This window comes from Leopardus geoffroyi, chromosome B2, assembly GCF_018350155.1.
Source record: "Leopardus geoffroyi isolate Oge1 chromosome B2, O.geoffroyi_Oge1_pat1.0, whole genome shotgun sequence".
Classification (NCBI taxonomy): domain Eukaryota; kingdom Metazoa; phylum Chordata; class Mammalia; order Carnivora; family Felidae; genus Leopardus; species Leopardus geoffroyi.
This window is the reverse complement of record NC_059332.1, coordinates 95907757-95930553: the sequence shown is the minus strand read 5'-3', so window position 1 is coordinate 95930553 and position 22797 is coordinate 95907757. Positions and strand designations below refer to the sequence as shown.

The 22797-nt window shown below is 35.6% G+C and overlaps 1 protein-coding gene across 3 annotated transcripts in view; it reads left to right on the top strand.

Moving 5' to 3' along the window:
• Positions 1-22797, top strand: part of ATG5 (autophagy related 5) — a 131491-nt gene that overhangs the window by 90595 nt on the left and 18099 nt on the right. For all 3 annotated transcript variants that reach the window (XM_045499178.1, XM_045499176.1, XM_045499177.1), the window contains one exon: positions 21308-21425. In XM_045499178.1, the coding sequence (XP_045355134.1) occupies positions 21308-21425 (118 nt within the window). The remainder of the gene's footprint in view (positions 1-21307; positions 21426-22797) is intronic.

Here is a 22797-nt window from a genome sequence, read left to right as displayed (position 1 = left end):
AAATTTGGAGAAAGAAAAGGCTGAAGAGTTTTCTGAGGTATTTTTTTTTTTAAGGAGATCTGTTCTTTGTAATTATTTCTAAATACAAAAATTTTAACCCAGTATATGGTTTGAGAGCATGAATATTGCTGTAAATTATTATGGAAGATTACTTTTTGTAAAGTTGTACATTCTTGATTTTTTTGGAAATTTTTTCCCACATAGTTCTCTGATACATAACTTTGAAAAATTTGAAAGAATCAAATCTGTAGCATTCATTGATATAGCAAGTGATTAAGATGAAAAAGTTTTCATTTAGGCAACTTTACTAAGTTTGTATGTGTGTGTGATTTGGGGTATTCATCTCACATCTCTGGACCTCAATTTTATCATCTGTAAAATAAGGATAATAATCTCTTATAGAGCTGATGTGAATATTAAATGTAATATTTTAAATACAGTATTGTGCTTGATACATAATAAATAATTTACAGATTATTTGCTGTTATTAGTAGTAGATGTTATTGATATAGGTCATTAGTTCTGTTGTGAGTTATTTTATCAGCAACAATGATGGTTTGCTATGCCTCCTATGTTCTCTTATTTTTATGATTGGTAGGACATATTGGACAAATAGCTCATTCCGTTTATTAATGTATTTCTGGTCTTAGCATAGTCTTCTCTGTGAGGCTTTATCTGGCTCCCAAAATCTATTTCTCATCACTACCAAACACTCATATACCCTCTTTTTTGTTTCAGTTCCCTATTTACCACTTTCATTCAAGTTCCTAAACCAATACCTTGGAATCACTTTTGATCCATTTCTTAGAACTGTACATTGTAATGTACTAGAACCATTTGCATTTATCCCCTTCTGACCATTTTTCACTAACTTCTAGTTCCTGTTACTTTGATTTTCGTAAAACACAGCTAGACTCTAATCAAATAGTATCACATGTTCCTCAAAACATGCTTGATGTTTTATTTTCTTACACTGTTCACTCGTCCTGGGAATAGCCCTTACTCCCAGAATGCTTCTAAACTCAATTCACATGTCATCTCCCCCAAGAAATCTTTCTTTATTTCTCCATATAGGCTTCAACCCTTCGTACCATATAAAAATTATTTCTTCTTTCTCTGAGTTTTATTTTAAAACATTTCCTTCTAAAAATGTTTTCCTTCTACCTCTTATTATGACAGATACAATTATAGAATATTAGAGCTGAAAGGAGCCTTAGGAGTCATCTAATTAAAACCTCTAATTTTAGAAACAACTTGCACAAAACTCTTCCCCAAAGTTCAACTGGATATTTGATGGCAGAGACAGGAGTAGAACTTGAGTATTAGATTTCCAACCTAGTTCTTTTTCTATGCACAGCATTGTGATATAGCATAGATATTTTTTTTTTTTTTTAACGTTTATTTGTTATTGAGAGACAGAGACAGAGCATGAGCATGGGAGGGGCAGAGAGAGGAGGAGACACAGAATTCGAAGCAAGTTCCAGGCTCCGAACTGTTAGCACAGAGCCCAACGTGGGGCTTGAAGTCACAAACCGCGAATCATGACCTGAGCCGAAGTCGGATGCTTAACCAACTGAGCCACCCAGGCGCCCCTAGCATAGATACTTCTTAAGCCATTTTGTAGTATTTCACTGTGGTTCTGTTGAAGTCTGTGTAGTTTAACTGCAAGCAGTAATCTATGAATTCTTGAAGGACAAGGAATTGTTTGGTTTTTCACTGTATCTTTATAGATGTTTCTCAGGGACTATTTCCTGCTAGAATGAATGAATGAGGACATAATACTTTGCTTAGTATTAATATTCTTTCTTTTATGTTTGTTTATTGTGGGGGTTGGGGAAGGGCAGAAAGAGAGAGAGACACACACACACACACACACACACACAGAATCTGAAACAGGATCCAGGCTCTGAGCTGTCAGCACAGAGCCCAACATGGGGCTCGAACCCACGAACCATGAGATCACGACCTGAGCCCAAGTCGGACACTTAACCGACTGAGCCACCCAGGCGCCCCTGGTATTAATATTCTTAATGTTAAAACTCAGATGATATTCTTTACTTACACACCTTTTAAAAGAAATTGATGAATTGAGGCCTGTAGGGGGCAGCCCAACACAGCAAGTTTTGATTGCCTTTGCTAAATCAGCTAGCTACTACTCTGAGATCGTTTTAGACTTAAATTGCTTCGTCTGTGGATTTTTGAAAAATGAAAGCAACTATAAATTATAAGCTTATGTGGTAGGTGTATTTTAAAACAATTGTCATTTATAGGAATAGTAACTGATGCAGATGATTTGCTGTTTTATTTTTAAAGCATTGGATGAGAGAGCAAATGATTTTGCTTTATTAATTTCTAACAGATAATCTGATGGCAAATATGTCTTATTTTTTCATAGAGAAACTAAAATATGCAAAGTTGTTGTTATCCCAAACTCCTAAAGTTATTTTTAAATTAATAATTAAATTAAAGTCAACATTTTCTCAATATTATTTTGTTGCACTAAGCTAGGTCATTGTTTCATTTAATATTTTCAAGATTAAAAATACTACTGGTAATTAAACTGTAGACAATATAACAATTAATAGCTGACATTTATTAAGTACTGTATATCAGATACTATTTTAAATATTTTACGTTTTTAAATTCATTTAATTCTCTCTACAGTCCTCTAGGATATATGCACTGTCCTCGTTGTGTAGATGAGGTAACTGAGATAAAGATGGGTCATTGAAACTTGCCTAACGTCAATCACCTTAGTGAATGGAAGAGCTGGTAGCCCGGCTCCAGAGCCTGTACCTTTAATCACTGTTCCTTTTGATATATGTTAAGTTTATTTCTTTTATTTCCTTACTCTGTTCTAGTGTAACTTTCCATTTGAGACTGTTTTCCAGTTTTTACACATATCAGGCTTCTTATTACCCCACCCTTTTGGTTGTTTCCTGCCTACAGTCCTTTTTTTCTTCTAGAGAAAATGGATGGACAGAAAGTAAAAACATGACATCCTTTAGTGTGAAGAGATTGAAACAGCTAAAATTGTGTGGTCTTCTTTCTCTTTTATTTATAGAATGTACTTTTTCTAATTATCAATTAGGCAATTTTTAGTGATTACATGAAAACCTGAACTCTCAAATTTAGGAATAGAATGAACTTCACTCCCCATGCTTAAGCATGTAGTAGTATGGGATAATTTTAAAAGCCAACATATTCAATACCTCATTTTAAAAGAGAAATGGATTGTGTAAGGTGGTCTTAATTATTTCCCCAAAAATGATTTTTTAGCTTCCTCCACAAAGAAATTCTTGATTGTCATAAGACACATAGTGTTTTTATTGTAATATTCTAACATATGTAAAAATTAACCTTATTATCATCTAATTGGTATATAACCCATTCTCTGCTTTTGATCATTTCATCTCTCTTTAATACCTCTTTGAGAATGTGAATAGATACAGTAAAAATAAGTTTGTGTGGTGAGTTTGAAATTTGGCAAAAGCTTAGGTTAAATGTGAGATGGCTTAAAAAGTTATAACTGTTGGCTAAGATGAAAATAGAGCTGTTTCATACCTAAGTTCAGTAGTGTTTATATCATAAAATATGGTCTTTGTATATAACTCTTTTAAGAAAATATTTTTATGTCAGCTTTACTCCTTGATTATCAGTATGCATTTTTTAAGGCACCTCAGATGATAGTTAATGTTTGAGTTTCTTGGAGGAATTGTCAATCCTGGTAATAGATACCAGAAACAACCTATACTTTATGATGGTCAACCAGAGTCTTCCTGCTGCTTTAGGGACTCACTTGTCTTCCCATCTTTCCCCAGTTTACTGCTGGCCTAAGAGTGTTGGCAGTTGCAAGCCTAAGCTTAGTCCCGAATAATGTTCCTTTAACCTATTATTTGAAAAGATCTCTGAGACCCAAATTAGTTTCTTTGTGTGACTACCACATTTTTCATTCTGTCCCTTTTCTTTCCATCTCAGAGAGTGCCAACATCCAGAAATGATGCCCTGTATGGTGGCCATTTAATCTGTTGATAATTTCACAGTGTAAGAAAATTTGCTTAATCATGTATCTATTCCAATAGTGAAAACTACCTTCTGATTTTTTTTTCTGTTCTTCTCATAAATGATTTTCATATAACATGCCAGAACACACAACACCTGTCTGTTAAGAACAGAATTACTAGGCTTTGATTCTTAGTAGTGGTTCCTTCTTTTGGGTAAATATGATAGTTGCTTTTGGTTTACTCATACTTTTAAAATAACGACTAATAATTTCAAGTAGGTAACAAGTAGGATGATTATTTAGGAATACTAGAAGAAAAAACCAGGGGGAAAAAGTGCAAGACTAATATCCTGTTCTTTTTGTCTGCCCTGGGCCTGGCAAATTTTGTTTGACGTTTCATTTCCTTGTATCATAGTCTAATGAGGTGTATATCTTAGTTGTTGGGTCATACTTATTTTTGTTTTGTTTTGTTTTTAATTTTCAAGGCTTTGTGGGAGATTATATAGTCTTTGTGATCCATGCAGATTGTTTATAGTAATAAGTTCTAGGGAGATAATATAAATTTAGAAAAACTTGTGTAGATATACTGATGTGTATATTAGATAGATAGAAATATTGATGTATACGTATTTGAAACTCCTCAGATCTTTAGGCAAGTTACTCCTTTAACAGAATTTATTGTGATAAATTAGAATGTTAATTCTCAGTTAAGAAATATGATCTAGTGTAAACATTCAGTTGTATGTATTATCTCAATTTGATGCTTTAAGGGCATTTTACACAATATATCTTGTCTTAAACAGGACGTATCATTCAAAGGTCTGCTTCTAAAAAGGCTAAAAATTTAAAGGGAAGTCAATGCTGGTTCAATGTGCCACTGTTTGTGTATTGCTTGAGGCGGGTAGGTGGGAGGCGGGGGTCTCTATCAGTGGAAAATGTATCTGATCATGAGTTCAACAGAATTGGGGTACATTTGGAAACCATATTTGAATAGACCATAGATCTACCTTGGATGTGATCTTTTCATTTAAAGTCATCTGTCCACATACATACATTGTGACACAATTTTATACCTAATGTAAATTTATAAAAATTGTACTAGCTGTGAAATGATAATGAATTAGTACTCTGAGGATTTCACTTGATTATTGAATTCACTAATGAGTGATTTGTGTATGAGATACGTGGCTAAGTTAATATGCACAAAACGTTGAAGAGTCAAACTAATGTGTGTTACTTACTATTGAGTTTAATTTAACCATGTTTTATACCATATTAAACTTGTCTTTAAAACATCGTTGTAAATGGAAATTACATTTGCACTGTAGACAATTAACGTATTTTAAGAAATAGCATGCTTTCAAAACTGGACTCAGAAATCCAGTGTAGTAAGATTCTTAACATTTTATTTGTCTAGATTTTTCAAAGCATAGATAAGAGGAACATGAGTTATTTCATGTATATAAAAGGAAAGAATTTCTCCTGCTAGTTTCAAATGAGAAATAATACATTTAATATAATATAATATAATATAATATAATATAATATAATATAATATAATATATATAGGTCTTTCTATCCTTTTACTCTTCCTGTCTCTTTTCTTTTCCTCCTTTTTCTTTTATTTCATCTCTGTGTCCTGTCCTTACTTTTCCTCCTTTCAGAGTCCTTCCTTTCTCTGCCTCACTAAACTGAGAAGTGTTTTTACTATGTAGTAAAGCATTTCCTATTTTAATTAAAGTTTTGAAGTTTATTTTTAAAAGCAGAGCTTTGCTATAAGAAAAATACCTCTATTAGCTTACATTGAAAATCCTTTTCATCATGATGAGGGTAATTATCTGTTACTTCTTAGAAGTAAGCCATAGCTAATTTCTGACTCTGTGTACATGTTTAAAGCAACTTAGAATCAGCTTGGGACATTTCTGACGTCTGCTTATGTAATGCAGCATCCATACTCTTCACTAGGTGTTCATTTTAGCTACAGATGCTTCATATAAAACAGGGTAGAGTAGCTTTCAAAAGAATATTCACATCAAAGTGTAACTTGAACTTAGTTTTTACGTTGCTTGAGGAATCCTTAATGAAGTAGAACTAACAAATTTGCCTTTCCCCCTAACACGTTATCATTATAAAGTTTAAATAAATTTAGACTTCTGTGACTTCTTAAGCCGTATTATATATAAGTGAATAGTTTTATTACTTTGGAATATTTTAACAATGCCCACATTAAATATTATTGAAATCCTATACTGTGCAATAAGGAAGGTTTCCTTTAATTAGAATTAATTCTGGGGACCAATGATGCTGCTTTTGGAAGAGTGAAAAAATTACTTAAATTAAGCACTGTATTTTAAGTTGGGATCCACACTCTGACTCATTTTGTAGTTTGGCTGATACCTATTCATGAGGCCAACCAAGTTTATCATTTTTTAAGGCCTGGTTCCTAAGAGGGCTTCAGAGTAAGTACAGTGATTGTTGCTGTTAGCCACAGTGCATCCTGATGCTTTTGCTAGTGAATTCTTTGAAGCTGACTGCTTCTTGCCTCTCCTTACCTCCATTTCTCAGTTAGATAAACTCACCTAAATTATGCAGGAATTAATCTTTGATGTATATGATCCTCTTAGTCCCCGATTTAAAAATCACCATTTCAGTGTACTCAATAACAAAATGTTTATTCTGTTTTAAAACTTCCATGGTGGAAAAAAACCCCTGTAATTTGACTTGCTGAATTGGTGGTATTGGATTATTGCTAGCTTGAAATAAAATACTGTTGGGATACATACAGCCTTCTTTGGATTCTATAGACCATTCTCTATTCAGGTATTGTATTCCCCAAATTTCGTATTTTGGGGAAGATAGGGGCTTGTATTATAAATAATAAAATTCTTAGGAAAGGCCGTGTAAATCATGAGACTGAACTAAGACACCAGTACTCTAGACCCTGACTTGTGTTTATGGTGGTGTTCCTTTACCATTCTGGATTCAAAGCCAAGAATCTGCAACAGGAAGAATCCCTCCTTGCTACGGAGTCCCTCCTCCCCAGTCAGGTCACAGTAATGTGGGTGGGAACCAGAGGTTCCAAGCTAGTAAGGGAGTAGGAAGGTGAGCAGCTCCTTTGCTACCCTGACTGGTAGAGAGGTTTGTGAGAAAGCTCAGAAACAGTAGACATAATGAGTCCACAGTCTCAATAGCCACTTATCAATAATGTCATTTTTTATGATCTAGACACTGTATTTGGTGACAACTTCTATTTTATGTAACCCCTTATTATTAAATTTCTTTGTCTATTTTAGTAAGCCTACCCCTTTTAACAGCATTTTTAAATTTCAGAACCATTTGGCTTTAAGTATCATTACATGAATTTGAAATGAGTTTTGGTGAACATTTAAGGTAAAGTTATTGAATTTTCTACAGACAGCTTTAAAATTGCCATTATGCTATACAACTTTCTAAAGAAAAACCTGTAATTTTTTGAAGTTTATTTATTGAGGGGGGGTGTGGAGAATGAGCAGGGAGGGGCAGAGAGAGAGAGAGAGAGAGAGAGAGAGAGAGAGAGAGAGAGGGAGAGAGAGAGAATCCTAACAGTGCGGAGCCCAGTGTGGTACTTGAACCCACGAACCTGTGAGATCATGACCTAAGCCAAAATCAAGAGTTGGATGCTTAACTGACTGAGCCACCCAGGAGCCCCAGTGATTTTTTTTTTTTTTTTTTAAGTTAGAGCAGGAATCTAATCCTTATTCTTTGGGGGCTTTTGACCTCCTTTAAAAAAAGTTTAGGGGTGTCTGGGTGGCTCAGTTGGTTGAGTCAATTTCAGCTCAGGTCATGCTCTCACATTTGTGGGTTCGAGCCCTGCATCAGGCTCTGTGCTGACAGCTCAGAGCCTGGAGCCTACTTTGGATCCTGTGTCTCCCTCTCTCTTTGTCCCTCCCCTGTTCATGCTCTGTCTCTCTCTGTCTCAAAAATAAATAAACGTTAAAAAAAAAATTTTTTTTTTAAATAAAAATGGCAGTATCTATTGGGTCATCCAAGTTTGCTGGTACAAAGATCTTTATAGTTTATGTAACTTTGTTCTTCTAATGGCCATCAACAGAAATTGAATGGCTGTTAGTATAAAAAATCCTTTTGAGGGTGCCTGGGTGGCTCAGTCGGTTAAGCATCCAACTTCAGCTCAAGTCATGATCTCAGGTTCATGAGTTCGAGCCCCACATCGGGCTCTGTGCTGACAGCTCAGAGCCTGGAGCCTGCTTCAGATTCTGTGTCTCCCTCTCTCTCTCTGCCCCTCCCCTGCTCATGCTCTGTTTCTCTGTCTCTCAAATTTAAAAAGTTAAAAAATTTTAAAAATTTTCATTAGAATATTCTAAAAAATAAAAAAAATTATTTTTAGACTATTCAGAGAGTTGGTGCAACGGTCACTTCTATATAATTCCAGATCATTTTCATTCCAAAAAGCATCACTCCTCATTTTCCCTTTTCTCCAGCCCATGGTAACCACTAATCTACTTTCTGTCTGTTCTGAACATTTTCAGAATAGAATCTTATAACATGGCTTTTTGTGTCAGGCTTCTTTTACTTGCATTATGTTTCCATGTTTCATCAATGTTGTAGAATACTTCAGTTCATTTGTTTATGGCCAACTAATGTTCCATTCCATGGAAATACTATATTTTGTTTATTCACCAATTGATGGACATTTAGATTGTTTCTACCTTTTAGCTATTATGAATAACTGCTGCTATGCACATTAACATACAAGTTTTAGTGTGGACATATATTTTCATTTTTCTTGGGTAGATACTTAGGAATAGAATTGCTGGGTTATGTGGTAATTCTGTGTTTAATCTTTTGAGGAACTGCTGGACTGCTTTCCAACGCATCTGTACCATTTTACATTCTCATCAGCAACGTTTGACGGTTCCCATTTGGCCACATCCTTGCCAATATTTGTTATTTTCTATCATTTTAATTATAGCTGCCTTAATGGGTATAAAGGGGGTATATATTTTTGGTTTTGATTCACACTTCCCTAATTACTAATGATGTTAAACATCTTTTCATGTGCTTAGTGGCCATTTGTATAGCATTTTAGGAGAAACATCTTCAATTTCTTTGCTCATTTTTAAATTTGGTTGTCTTTTTGTTGTTGATTGTAAGAGTTCCTTTATATATTCTGGTTATGAATCCTTTATCAGATACATGATTTGCAAATATTTTCTACCTCACTGTGGGTTTTCTTTTCATTTTCTTGATGGTATCTTTGAAATACAGCGGTTTTGAATTTTGATGAAGTCCAGCTTATTTTTTCTTTGGTTGTTTGTGCTATCGGGTTGTACATTTGAGAAGCCATTACCTAATTCAAAGCCATAAAGATTTCCTCCTGTCTTTTCTTCTACGAGTTTTATAGTTTTACTACATTGCTTTTTTTTTTTTTTTTCATTCTTCAGAGTAGTCAAGTGCTGGGTTTTTTAAATTTCTTAATCACCAGATTACTTCAGCAGTGAGATCAGTGAAATATTTGTCACTTGTTTTCATTTGCTGCTTCCAAAAAGAAAAATCACCAGAATTATGGAATCTGCTTTTTCTTTCTTTCTTTTTTTTTAAATTTTTTTTTAACGTTTATTTATTTTTGAGACAGGAGAGACAGAGCATGAACGGGGGAGGGTCAGAGAGAGAGGGAGACACAGAATCTGAAGTAGACTGCAGGCTCTGAGCTATCAGCACAGAGCCTGATGCGGGGCTCAAACTCACAGACCGTGAGATCATGACCTGAGCTGAAGTCGGACACTTAAGCGACTGAGCCACCCAGGCGCCCCTCTTTATTTATTTATTTTTTTTTTTTTTTACAGAAAACCAACATGGAGCTCAAACTCACAGCCCCCTCCCCACCCCCCCGATCAGGAGTCACATGCTCTACAGACTAAGCCAGCCAGGCACCCCTACGAAATCTACTTTTGATGATACTTCAGTGAGATGAATTTTTTAAATTGTGTCAGAAACCTAACATTACCCACATTCCTACATTATCCACTTTATTTAGCAGTCACTGTAAACCCACAGACCATGCTCACAGGGCTGAGGGTCTTTGTAGAGCTTCACTAGCTCCCGGCCCAGAGTGAGAAGCACTTTTCTAGTGGATGAGACACTTGACTGAGCATCAAGAGAACAGAATTTCAGTTCTGTGGTCAGTACAACCTCTTTGACTCAGATTTTTTTCTTGCTACTTTGATTTCTTTATTTATACAAATTAAAAGCTGCACTTAATTATTTTACTGAAGTATCTCATAAAGAAGAAATAGTCTGCATACAAAAGTGCTCTTTTTTTCTTCAGTAGAAAAGTCTATTAATTGTGTCACTCTTGTACGCACCTTTTTAGTGTGGCTTTGGGTAAAATTCACAAAGATATTTTAAAGCTCTTATAGATAATGAAATTTAAACCATGATTCCCTTGGTATGGTTTTGAAATCTTTTGGAAGAAATCTTAGAAGAAGTAAGATAATTATTACTAAAAACATCAATCCTGGCACTTTTGTAGGCAGCTTCTCATTTGGTCACTCTACTGATAATTTCATATAAAAAAATTAAAGACCATAACTTGTTTTATAGATCGGCTCATAAGTAGCATTAAATTGATCTCAGTCTTGAGTAAGGGAGGTAGTGCTTCCCTTTAACACATTTTATTCAGTGAACGCATACGAGGAAGACACAAACTGTTGCTTGTATTTGAAGAAATTTCGCCTTAACCATTTATGTGACAAAGTATATTTGGCATTGTCTAGACAGAATTATAATAAATATAACAATTTAAATAACACAAAACACAGACTTCAAACCAGATGTGTGGATGTACTTCTGATGAGTGCTTTCATTTAATCATAGTCTCAATTAAGATACTACTGCTTTGAGGATGAAGTGTCCCTGACTATAATAATGACAGCTTTTCAAATGCTAATTATTATTTTTTAGTGTTGTTGGGAATATTAAAAGCGGACTTCAGACTCTGGTAGCATAACTACAGAAAGTGCTTATTTTCAAGTCTTCTATTTCCCTACATAAAGGATAAAAGTAGTCTGATTCAGTGGCACAGACTCCCTTCCTCCCCAACCCCCGCTAGCTCCCCTCCCGGTTCCCACCACCAAAAGGACTGTTTACTGTAAAGGTCCGAAAGCATTCATTTGAAAATAGTCCGTTCTTTCACTTAATGAGGTATTATAAATGTGTATATTCTTAAGCTAATTTTAATATGAGGCTTCTTTTGTAAAGCTTGTGATACAAAATTTGACATGCATGAATATATCTTGGGCCAAATATGCATGTCACAGTTTGAAGCACATATCATGTGTCATTGTTGGTAATATCTGGCAGCATATCCTGTGCAAACCCCTGTTTGCTTTTTCTTTCTGCCACATATTTATTCTAATAAGACTTCAAAGGGAACTGATGCTTGAATACCAATTATTTTTCATTCTCTCTCTTATTGATTCTGTGAAGACTAATTTTTTTTTTAATTTTTTTTTGGTTCCACAGTTAACAGTGGTTTAAAAGAGAGGAATGAAAACCAACCCTTGTTAAGCACCTGCTGCAGTAGATGTTTTATGTATCTCATCTTATTTCATTATCACAGCAGTAATTCAAAGCTACATATTTGTTCCCATTTTTCAAATTCAGAAACAGGCTCCTGAAGATTGATGTAATTTGCTCTAGGCACACAGTCAGTCATGTTGTGAGCTGGGATTCCACCAAGCCTTTGTTAATTTCACTACATTTGACATTTCCAGGCTCTGTATGCTAAGCTCTTACCCCACTTTTGTCTCCCCCCATTCACTCATTTCTCACAGGTATCATCATGCTGCAGCTGCACTCTGCACCCGTTAGTGAGCAGGGGACATAAGAAAAGATTGGTCCTGGACTCTGCCTGAAATGGCTTTATATCTTTCTCTATTTAAAAAGCTACGTATTTCAAGTTGGAAGCTTCAAGATCTTCTCTAGTCCCTCTGTTGTTTTCATCCTCTTTTGAAACTCTCCTGTTTTCATATATTACATTCTACCACATTTAGCATATTTTACTTTGTACCTACTGGTGTATCTTCCAGTCTTAGGAGATGAAATCATGTAACCACTTATAGCTTTTTTGGTTTTATTTTTGTTTTTGCTCTAGCTGCCCAAAAAGTGCAGAGTTAAATTTTGTGTTCATGCTTTTAAATTTTCTCTCCACAACACTTTGTACATATTTCTGTTATCGCTTACTTAACGCCATGTTACTATTATTTATGTGTACTTTAAACATTTTGTTTCTACCAGCAGCGATGCTGTAGTAAATGCTCAGTAAATGATTAATGAGTGAAGATTTCTGAGCTAAATTACCCCCGACCCTCTGGTTGTTAGTCAGAGGTCCTATATGTGGGTACTGCTATTGGAATAATTCTGTTCAAACTGCACATTTGTTAAGTAGTTTTTGTTGTCACCATACACATGCTTTTGTTATAAGCATTCTTCATTTTTTTTTTGTTTTTTGTTTTTGTTTTTTGAACATAGGCACAGAGTGCCTAGTTGGTTGGGCGTCCAACTTCAGCTCAGGTCATGATCCCACGGTTTGTGAGTTTGAGCCTGGAGCCTCCTTCAGTTCTATGTCTCCCTCTCTCTCTGTCCCTCCCCCACTCATGTTCTGTCTGTCTGTCTCTCTCTCTCAAAAGTAAATAAACATTAAGAAAACTAAAAGAAAAATAAACTTGGCAGGAGTTAAGTACAGTATTCTTCGTTGCAATGTATTCATCTTTATATCTTTGTAATGCCTGCCACTGCTGTTAATGGAGTATCGGTGACTACATGATTCTATAAAATTAATTATATTGTGGATTTGTTTTGTTTTGTTTTGCTTTTTTACCTAAGGATCTGTAAAAAAAAGTTATATTGGTCTTCATCATTGTCACCATTTTGGTACAATGAAACTTTTGCTACTTGTTATGTAAAGCTCTTCAAAATATTAAATTTAGTTCATATTTTAAAATTGTCAAATGAAAGTTCACTGATTTTGTTGGTGAAGTTTTTGATATTGGAGGCACTTTGTGCATGGATGGCATATTTACAGTTAATTTGTGTTATATTAGAGTTGTAAATAGTAAAATCTAGTTTTTGTAATGCTTTTCAGTATAATTTATGCTGGTTAGTACATATATACAAATGAAAGTATATTACATAAGTAATTTTCGTATATAAATGAGAGCAATCTTTTTTACTTCTTGGTATTTGTCTAATTCATCCCTTTTCTAGATTCAGTTCTTCTAAAAGACAGTGCTACTTATATAGTTAATGAAACAAATAAAATTACATTCTTTATTAATCAACAAATTGCTAATTTCAGTTACAGTTCAGTATAGCCGATTTAAAAAAAATACCTACAAATCTAACAAAAGAAATCCTTTGCTATACTTATAGAACTCTTGTAAATCAAATAAATTGGACTTACACATGTAGTGAGTCATCCTATTTCAGATGATTTATAAGCAAAGTATACACACAAAGTTGCTGATGATATCAGAAATTGTTGCTACACCTAGGAATATGCAACATATATATAGTATCAAGAAAATATTTGTTTCTTTAACCCAACCAGCCAAGGGGAATAGAATGCCCATCTAAGACTCACTATAGCAAATGATCAGTTGACAGTGATTCAAGTCAGTGGTTGGAGACCCTGAACGTGGATACTACTACTTGGATGATTCTGTCCAAGCTTTTTTAACAACCAGGGAGGGCCCTTATCCTCATCAAGTTCTTCTGCTGGCTGTTTCAGTAGGAGACCCCCAATCTACACTCCTCTCCTCCTTTCTGCCTTTTAATTAAGGCCATTTGTAAGGTTCACAACCTAGTGAATCATGCATCTGCTGGGCATTGTTGAGGTTGTATCCTTGCTGCATTTTTGTTTTTCTCTTTCATGATTTTTAATCTCACTTTGTTTGAGTGAATAGAATCTCCTTTTACTATCTGATGGGATTTTCCCTCCTCTTTATGGTCATTGGTTGGCTCCATGGTTTGACTTGCCCTTCTAGCTGTAAATTGCCATTTTTGACAAAACCAACGCTTCTAATTCATATTATATGTTGATACAATATATATGACCAAAACAATAAAATCATCACTAATGCTATGTAGTGACAGGGTAACTATAAGATTAGTGTATCTTCTTATAATCCTGCATGTTTTGTATTATGACTTAATACAAAATACATATTCGTATTCAACAAATTTCTATTGAGTGTCAAGTCACATTTAATGAGAACATTAATAGCACTTACTGAACATTTACCATGTGCTAGGCATTGTTCTAAATGCTTTACATCAATTTCACATGTATAATTTTCATGTACAGGTTTAAGAAATAATACTGAAAGATCTTTATACCCCTCACTCAGTTTCCTCCATTCTTGACATCTTGTATAACCATGGTATGATATCATATCCAGGAAATGGACATCAATACAACCCCCAGGCCTTATTCACATTTCTTAGTTTTGTTCCAACATAAGCATTTCTTGGGTTACCTACCCTCTTATAGCCACAGCCACCTACCTCGCTTCTTCCTCTCCCTAACCTCTGACAACCACGGATTTGTTCTCCATTTCTACAATTTTATCATTTTACTAATGTTACATAAATGGAATCATACAGTATATATGATTGAGATTGGCTTTTTCTGTGTAACATAACTCCTTGAGTTCCATACGAGTTGTTGTATATATTAATAGGGATGATGATGATGATGATTGCTGAGTAGAATTCTATGGTATAGATATACCACAGATAGTTTAACCATTCACCTGTTGAATGACATTGTGATTGTTTCTAGTTTGGGTATTACAAGTAAAGCTGCTGTGAAGATTTATGTACAAGCTTTTGGAGAATGTAAGTTTGCATTTCTCTGGGGATATTCAGGTGTAGAGCTGCTGGGTCATATGGTAGATACATGTTTAGTTTTGTAAGAAACTACCATACTGTTGTTCAGAAGGGCCTTTGCCATTTTACATTTTCACCAACAGTGTATGAGTGATCTAGTTTCTTCACATGCTTGCCAACATTTTATTTTAGACATTCTGGTAGGTGTGTGGTAATACTGCATTGCGGATTGCAATTTGCATTTCCTTAATGGCTAATGACGTGTCAGACATTTCCATTTGTGGCGTGCTTGGGTGGCTCAAGTCAGTTAAGCGTCTGACTCTTGGTTTCAGCTCAGGTTATGATCTCGCAGTTTGTGAGTTCAAGCCCACATTGGGCTCTATGCCGACAGTGTCGAGCCTGCTTGGGATTCTCTCTCTTTCCCTTTCTCTCTGCTTCTCCTACTCTCTCTCAGAATGAATAAACATTAAAAAAAAAGTAAGAAAAACTTAAAAAAATGTTTTCGTGTGTGTGTGTGGTTTTTTTGTTGTTTGTTTTGTTTGTTTTGTTTGTTTTTTTTTTTTCCATCTGTATATCCTCGTTGGTTAAATGTCATTTTAAAATATTTTAGCGTTCTTGGGGCACCTACGTGCTCAGTCGGTTGAGCGTCCGACTTTGGCTCGGGTCATGATCTCACAGCTCAGAGCCTGCATGGTATTCTATGTCTCCCTCTCTCTCTCTGTGCCCCTCCCCCACTCGTGCTCTGTCTCTCTCTCTCTCTCAAAAAACAAATAAACATTTTTAAAAATTTAAGTAAAATATTTTAGAGTTCTTCATATACCTAGATTAAGACCTTTATTGGATATGTGGTTACAGATAATCTCTCCCAGTCTGTGGTTTGTGAACATTTTCATATTCTTCATACTATCTTTTACTGAGCAAAAAAAAATTTTATGAGGTCTCCTGTATCAATATTTCCTTTAAACTGAATTTCATGATTATGAATTTCATGACTTAGCATCCAGACAGGTGAACTTAAGAGAATATAAGATTGAATAAACTTTAAATCTGCTAAATTGGGATTAAGCTTAAAGTGTTGATCATGGTGGCAGTGTATGTCTTAGGATGCGTGTTTAGGTGGTCCTATGTACTGTAACTGTGCTGTGCTTATATTTTATTATTTCAAAAACTCTTCAGTGTAGATATTATCTCTGTTTATATCTGTGTGTGTGTGTGTGTGTGTGTGTGTAATTATTCCTGTTTTACAGTTGAGGAAACTGAGGTTCAAGAAAGTCAGGTAACCGTGCCCATGGACCTATAATAAATGACGGAACCTGGGCTTAGAGCCAGTTCTTTCTGGCTGCAAAGCCTGTGCTCTTCAACAACTGCCTTGCATGTTTGCTGCAGTATGTACTTTATGTAAGCCATAACACTCAACATAACTTCGTCTTAGCGATATTATCTGTTGTGCCTCTTACTCTTAAGTCTATACATTGTCTGGTCATTCAGCCTCACATAATAAGTCACCATTTCTTGTTTTATCAACTTTAACGTTAACCTGTCTGGTTAACCTGTTTGGCTGTGTTGGAAATAAAGCTTTTCTCTATATCTTATTTCTTGGATGTAAATTTGATTCCTTTGCTTCTCTTCAGTATATCTCCACGGTAAATCAGCCGCATAACTTTTCCTGTACAGGAAAACTTTTCCTGTACAGGAAAAGTTATTATTTCATTTATGAGTAGGGGAAGGATGGGGAGCAGCCAGCCAGTAGCACCCCAATTTTATATTCTATTTGGTGTATTTAAGAAATGAGTAACATACACATTTTTTGAAGTATGTTCAAAGTCAAAGGTGACTTTATGAAGTCATATTATTTCTTACAAGAGAACAAACAATACTGCTTCTTGGAAGTCACTGAAGTAGTTTGCATATTTATAAATAAATGGCTAGATTAAGTAAGCATTGTATTATATTCCTGTTGTAGTGGCTTTCTTGTGAGGCTAAGATTCAGGTAATGTGGATATCGTTAGCATCATCCAGTTTTATGTACACTAAATCAAAGTTTGCAGAATTCATGTTTGTGGAGTTTTTTGTATTTTTAAAATTCTGTCTGTATTCAGAAGGAAGATAGCTTTTAAATACTCTAGCATAATTTAGTCTTCTCTGCTGAACTTCAACTTAGGTTTAATGAGATCTGCTAAGAAATTTGCATGAATCTGCCCTGCATACTGATTGTCCTTCAGAACCTTTGTATTGTACTTGAATGCATGAGCGAATTCTGTGAGGGGCTTTTGTTTTAAGGGACAGTAACTCCCGAAATTAAGTCGTTTTCATGATCTTTGTTGTAACTTACTCACTTAACTGTTCTTTTTTAGAATACTAGATTTTAAAGAATAACAATATAAAGGCAGTCTAATGAATATTAAACAGAAGATATTTATTAGATTTTTTGATTGAGGTATTTTGGGGAATTATTCTTTTAAAGTAAGGTTTTTGTTACGTGAGAAATATCACTTTACTTTGATGAGAGTTTTCTTAGTTGCTATTCTACAGAGTTTACTTAGAGTATGGTAATAGTACAAGGCCTTCCCCATCCCCCACCCCTCCACCAAGCAAAAAACACCATTATAAAGGTTGTTGAAGTCATACCTTTATTATAACTGCTCAGATTTGGGAGAGTAGAAAGAGGAGAGGTAAGAGAAGTAGGTAAGAGAGGTTAAGAGAAGAGGTAAGAGAAGGCCATTTCCCTAGGAATAGGAGTGGAGAACACTTCATTTTTTTTAATATCTCGCTAAGCCCCCTTGGGGCCTTTTAAAAAGTATATTATTTTCAGGTTGTTATAATATGTATTATTATAGCTAACCACTTCACAATTAGGTCACCAAGTAGGGGGTGAATGAACCCTGAAAATGTTTTTTGACTTTGCTGAAAATCTTAGTATTTTCAGATCAGACTGGGGATGATACATTTTAACTTTATTTTTATTAATTGAGGGTATCGTCCTGACCCAGCCCCAGTTGTCATCACATAGGCTCGCGTTATTCAGACAGCCTCTCACCCCTCTTCCAAGTCACCGTACACAGTGCTGCTTTCCATTAGTCTTGAGAAAAAGCCTCTTTGGTCACGTCACTTCCTTTGCTAAAAAGTCTTAAAAGCCTCTCCATCGCCTGGAAGATAGAAAGCCCTAAGTGAGTAGTGGCTATTTTAAATTATTACTACAGCCCTCTATTCATTTATTTATTCTTTGAACTCCCCTAACCCTTATTATTTTCACATAGTTAATCCTTGATTTTACATGATATTGTTCTCAGTTTCATCTTGTGTGAAATGTATGTGCTTCTTAAATTGAAGGATACCAGTCATACTTTTAGAAAAATCCAGAAAGAGTTCAATTAGTGAAGTGAATTGCATTATAGTCAGTGCATATTAATTATCAAGATTCTTACCAATTATCGAGGTTTTTTTTCATTGCCACAGATACTTAACTGTTATTGGAATATAATTTTTAACATTTATTATGTATCCACTAAATACACAGTATAAAGCTGGGAAAGGTAGCTCACATGCTATATACCGTGCCTGTTTTTTCATACATTTTAGTTTAATATCCACACTTAAAAACAGATGTTTTTTTAACCAAATTTATAATAGTTATGTTGAAGAAATTGAGATATACCTCTGTGATTAAAAAACAAGCAAACTTGGTTTTTAATGGTTTAATGTCTTTAATGGTTAGGTATTTGAAGTAATTTTTTTAGAAAGCACTGTATGTAAATATGAGTATATTTACTTACAAACTTATTCTTTTGTATGTTTTTATGATTTTTCACCCCTGGAAACTTAAAGTAAAAACTTACCATCTTAAAATGAAATAACAGTTAAGGGGAGAGGTATTTATTCTCTTTAACATTCATTCATTCATTCATTCATTCATTCATTCATTCTGTGTGTGTCTCTGTGTGCTTGGCTAATTCTTTTTTTTAAATTTTTTTTTTTTCAACGTTTATTTATTTTTGGGACAGAGAGAGACAGAGCATGAACGGGGGAGGGGCAGAGAGAGAGGGAGACACAGAATCGGAAACAGGCTCCAGGCTCTGAGCCATCAGCCCAGAGCCTGACGCGGGGCTCGAACTCACGGACCGTGAGATCGTGACCTGGCTGAAGTCGGACACTTAACCGACTGCGCCACCCAGGCGCCCCTAATTCTTAACTCATTTCTATAACAAACTTAAGAGATACCAAATGTCCCAATGTTCCAAAGAAACCCAGGGGCAGAATCACTTAGCACATAAGTGATAGTGCTATTCAGATGGGGTGATTCCAGGGCCTCTGCACTCTGTGTCATGATGAGGCTTTCCTCATTGTTGTTGTGCCCCTTATAGCGGCAGCGTAGAAAAATGAAACCACCCAGGCACCTTGGTGGCCCAGTCGGTTAAGCATCTGACTTCACTCAGGTCATGATCTCACATTTGTGGGTTCAAACCCCGCGTCAGGCTCTGTTCTGACAGCTCAAAGCCTAGAGCCTACTTCAGATGCTGTCTTCCCTCTCTCTTTCTGCCCCTCCCTCGCTTGCGCAGGCTGTCTCTCAGAAATAAATAAAACATTAAAAAAAAAGAGAAATGAAACTTAGTTTTAAAAGTGGGCAATACATTGAAATTATTAGCAGTAAATTATAACATAGTGGTAATAACAGTTGTCAGAGGATATTCTTTTTTTTTTTTTTTTTTTTTAACGTTTATTTATTTTTGGGACAGAGAGAGACAGAGCATGAACGGGGGAGGGGCAGAGAGAGAGGGAGACACAGAATCGGAAACAGGCTCCAGGCTCTGAGCCACCAGCCCAGAACCTGACGCGGGGCTCGAACTCACGGACCGCGAGATCGTGACCTGGCTGAAGTCGGACGCCTAACCGACTGCGCCACCCAGGCGCCCCAGTCAGAGGATATTCTTTATCTGCTATTTTGAAATTTTTTGGGGTTCTGATTTATTAAAAATTTTTTTTTTTACTAAGTGATTTTATTTTATTTTTGAGAGAGAGCGTAAGTGGAGGAGGGGCAGAGAGAGGGGGGACAGAGGATCCCAAGCGGGCTCTGTGCTGACAGCAGAGAGCCTGATGCAGGGCTCAGACCCACAAATCATGAGATCACAACCTCAGCTGAAGTCGGACGCTCAACCGACTGAGCCACACTAGCACCCCTGTTTTTAATTTTTTTAATAGAAGTATATATAGTTGATACACTGTGTTACATTAATTTCAGGCATACAGCATAGCGATTAGACAAGTCTATACTTTATGCTGTGCTCACCACAGCCATAGCTACCATCTGTCACTACACAATGCTGTTTCAGTTCCACTGACTATATTCCCTATGCCGTAACTTTCATCCCGGTGACTTATTCATTCCATAACTGGAAGCCTGTGTCTCCTGCTCCCCTTCACCCATTTTGCCCCCCATCCCTCTGGCTACCATCAGTTCTCTCTTTATGAGTGTGTTTCTTGAGAATTTTCAAACATACATAAAAATTAAAATACTATCACAACTAAGCCCATATACCCTCCACCTAGATTCACCAGTAGTTAACATTTTCCTACATTTGTGCATGCTCTGTCTCACACACTCTCTCTCTCTCTCTCTTCGTTCTCTCTCAACCATTTGAATATATGTTTCAGACAGCTTGGCACCTCATCCCTGAATATGTGAGCATGAATTTCTTAAAGGATATTGTCCTTATAACCATGATCACATCTAAGAATTTGACATTAATTCAGTAATATTATCTGATGTTCATTCTGTATTTCCCCAGTTATTCCAAAAATGTCTTTTATAGCTGATTTTTCCCCTCCAATACAGTATTCACTCAAGATTTATTTTTTGTACTTAGTTGTTATATCTTGCCAATCCTTTTTAATCTTTTCGTATTGATGTGTTTTGCCTTTGACTTATTTGAAGAGTTGAAGCCAGTTGTCCTTTTTTTAAAAATTTTTTTTAAACGTTTATTTATTATTGAGAGACAGAGAGAGACAGAGCATGAGCATGGGAAGGGCAGAGAGAGGAGGAAACACAGAATCTGAAGCAGGCTCCAGGCTCTGAGCTGTCAGCATGGAGCCCTACGTGGGTCTGGAACTCACAAACCGTGAGATCATGACCTGAGCTGAAGTTGAACGCTCAGCAGACTGAGCCACCCAGGCGCCCCTCTGGCCCAGTATCTTTAGAATGTCAAACATTTTGGATTTGTCCGATTGCTTCCTCACGATTAGATTTACTTGAGGTTGTGTTAAACATTTCTGGTGATATTACCACATTGGTGATGTCATATGCTTCTGATTACACTATATCAGAAGGCATCTGATGGCAGCTTGCAATTTCTGATCTATAAATTTGTAATTCACAGCAACAAAGATGTAAATGTTTGAATTCTGTTTTCATTTTTCAAATAGACAACGACTGAACGACCTTTCATTCAGAAGCTTTTTCGTCCTGTGGCTGCAGATGGACAATTGCACACGCTAGGTGATCTCCTCAAAGACGTTTGTCCTTCTGCAGTGGCTCCTGAAGGTAACACAGTCAGCAGCACTAACACGTTTCTTTCATGTCTCTTTATGACTGAGGTGTAACATAAGCATTCTGCATTTATAAATCACGTTTCCTGGTTCCTTCAGGAAAATGTTTTCATTATCTTGTAAGGGAACAGTCTTTTGAAACAGAATCACTTAATGTTTAATTTATTACTTTATGTATTTTTGACACTAACAAAGTAAGGAATTGACTATCTCTGCTTTTAAATTACTCCCTGACATCACACACTCTCTTACCGCATCTCTGGTGCCCTGGGTCTTTCATTTCTAGCTTCAGTTCTGGTAAATACTGTTTTAAATTTTACATTGTGTTTCTTCATTCTCTAGGAACAAGAGATGGTAAAAAAATTTTCTTACCTTTGGTTGAGAATTTAAAGTTCAAAATACTGAATAATGGATAAGCATTTTATTTGAATTTTCTGCCACTTCCTAAAGTTTCACTCAGCATTGTTCTCTTTGACGTTGACATTTCACATGTGCGATTGAGAACTTGTCCTATTTCATAGTCCTCATTTTGTAACGTAGGTTAAAATTATTTTCCTGTAGGCAAAGGAAAAATAGCAAAATTACTGAATTCTGTTTTCTTAATTGCAATATAAGGAATGCAAAGAAAGTGCAGAAGTAAAAAAATAATAAATGCTATCATCCCCCTACCCCTGGAGACCACAGTTGACACACACATGTGTATGGACACTAGAGTATTTGAGAGGGATGTGCATGTGTGTGCGTAAAATTGTATGTCCTGCTGTATCTTTCACCTAACAGAACATGAGCATAGTTTCAGTCATTAAAAATTCTCTAAAGCTATTTTTTTTTAATGGCACTGTGGTCCTTCATATCAGTGTACCGTAATTTGATCATCACCCTGTTATTGAATAATGACTTGCAACCAAGCAATTGGTTACCAAGCTAAAGGGGAAATTTCAGTGGACTATTATTATACTTGTTAATATGTTACACAGACTTATATTTATCATGTAGAAAAATTTAAAGCTTGCTACTTTGTATCCCTTATGGAAAGAGGTAAGGCATTTATAAGTATATTACTATTATTATAACAGTATAACTTCAGTGGATAATGGTATGTTTCTTATTAACATATTTATTCAAAGTTGGGATGATTATAGTATTACTTACATGACTAATAACTCTTATCACACAGTTCAAGAAGCATGTAGTGTCTAAGGAAATAGTTTGCCTAACAACTAGAATTGGAAACAGAGTGGGACTAGGGAAATGTTGATATTTCAACCTAAATGACTAAACAACGAATATGGAACTCAGAATAAGTCATTTGGTGTGTGAATGCAACTATTTTCCTTAACCAAATGTGTTTGCCATCCCTGGCATTC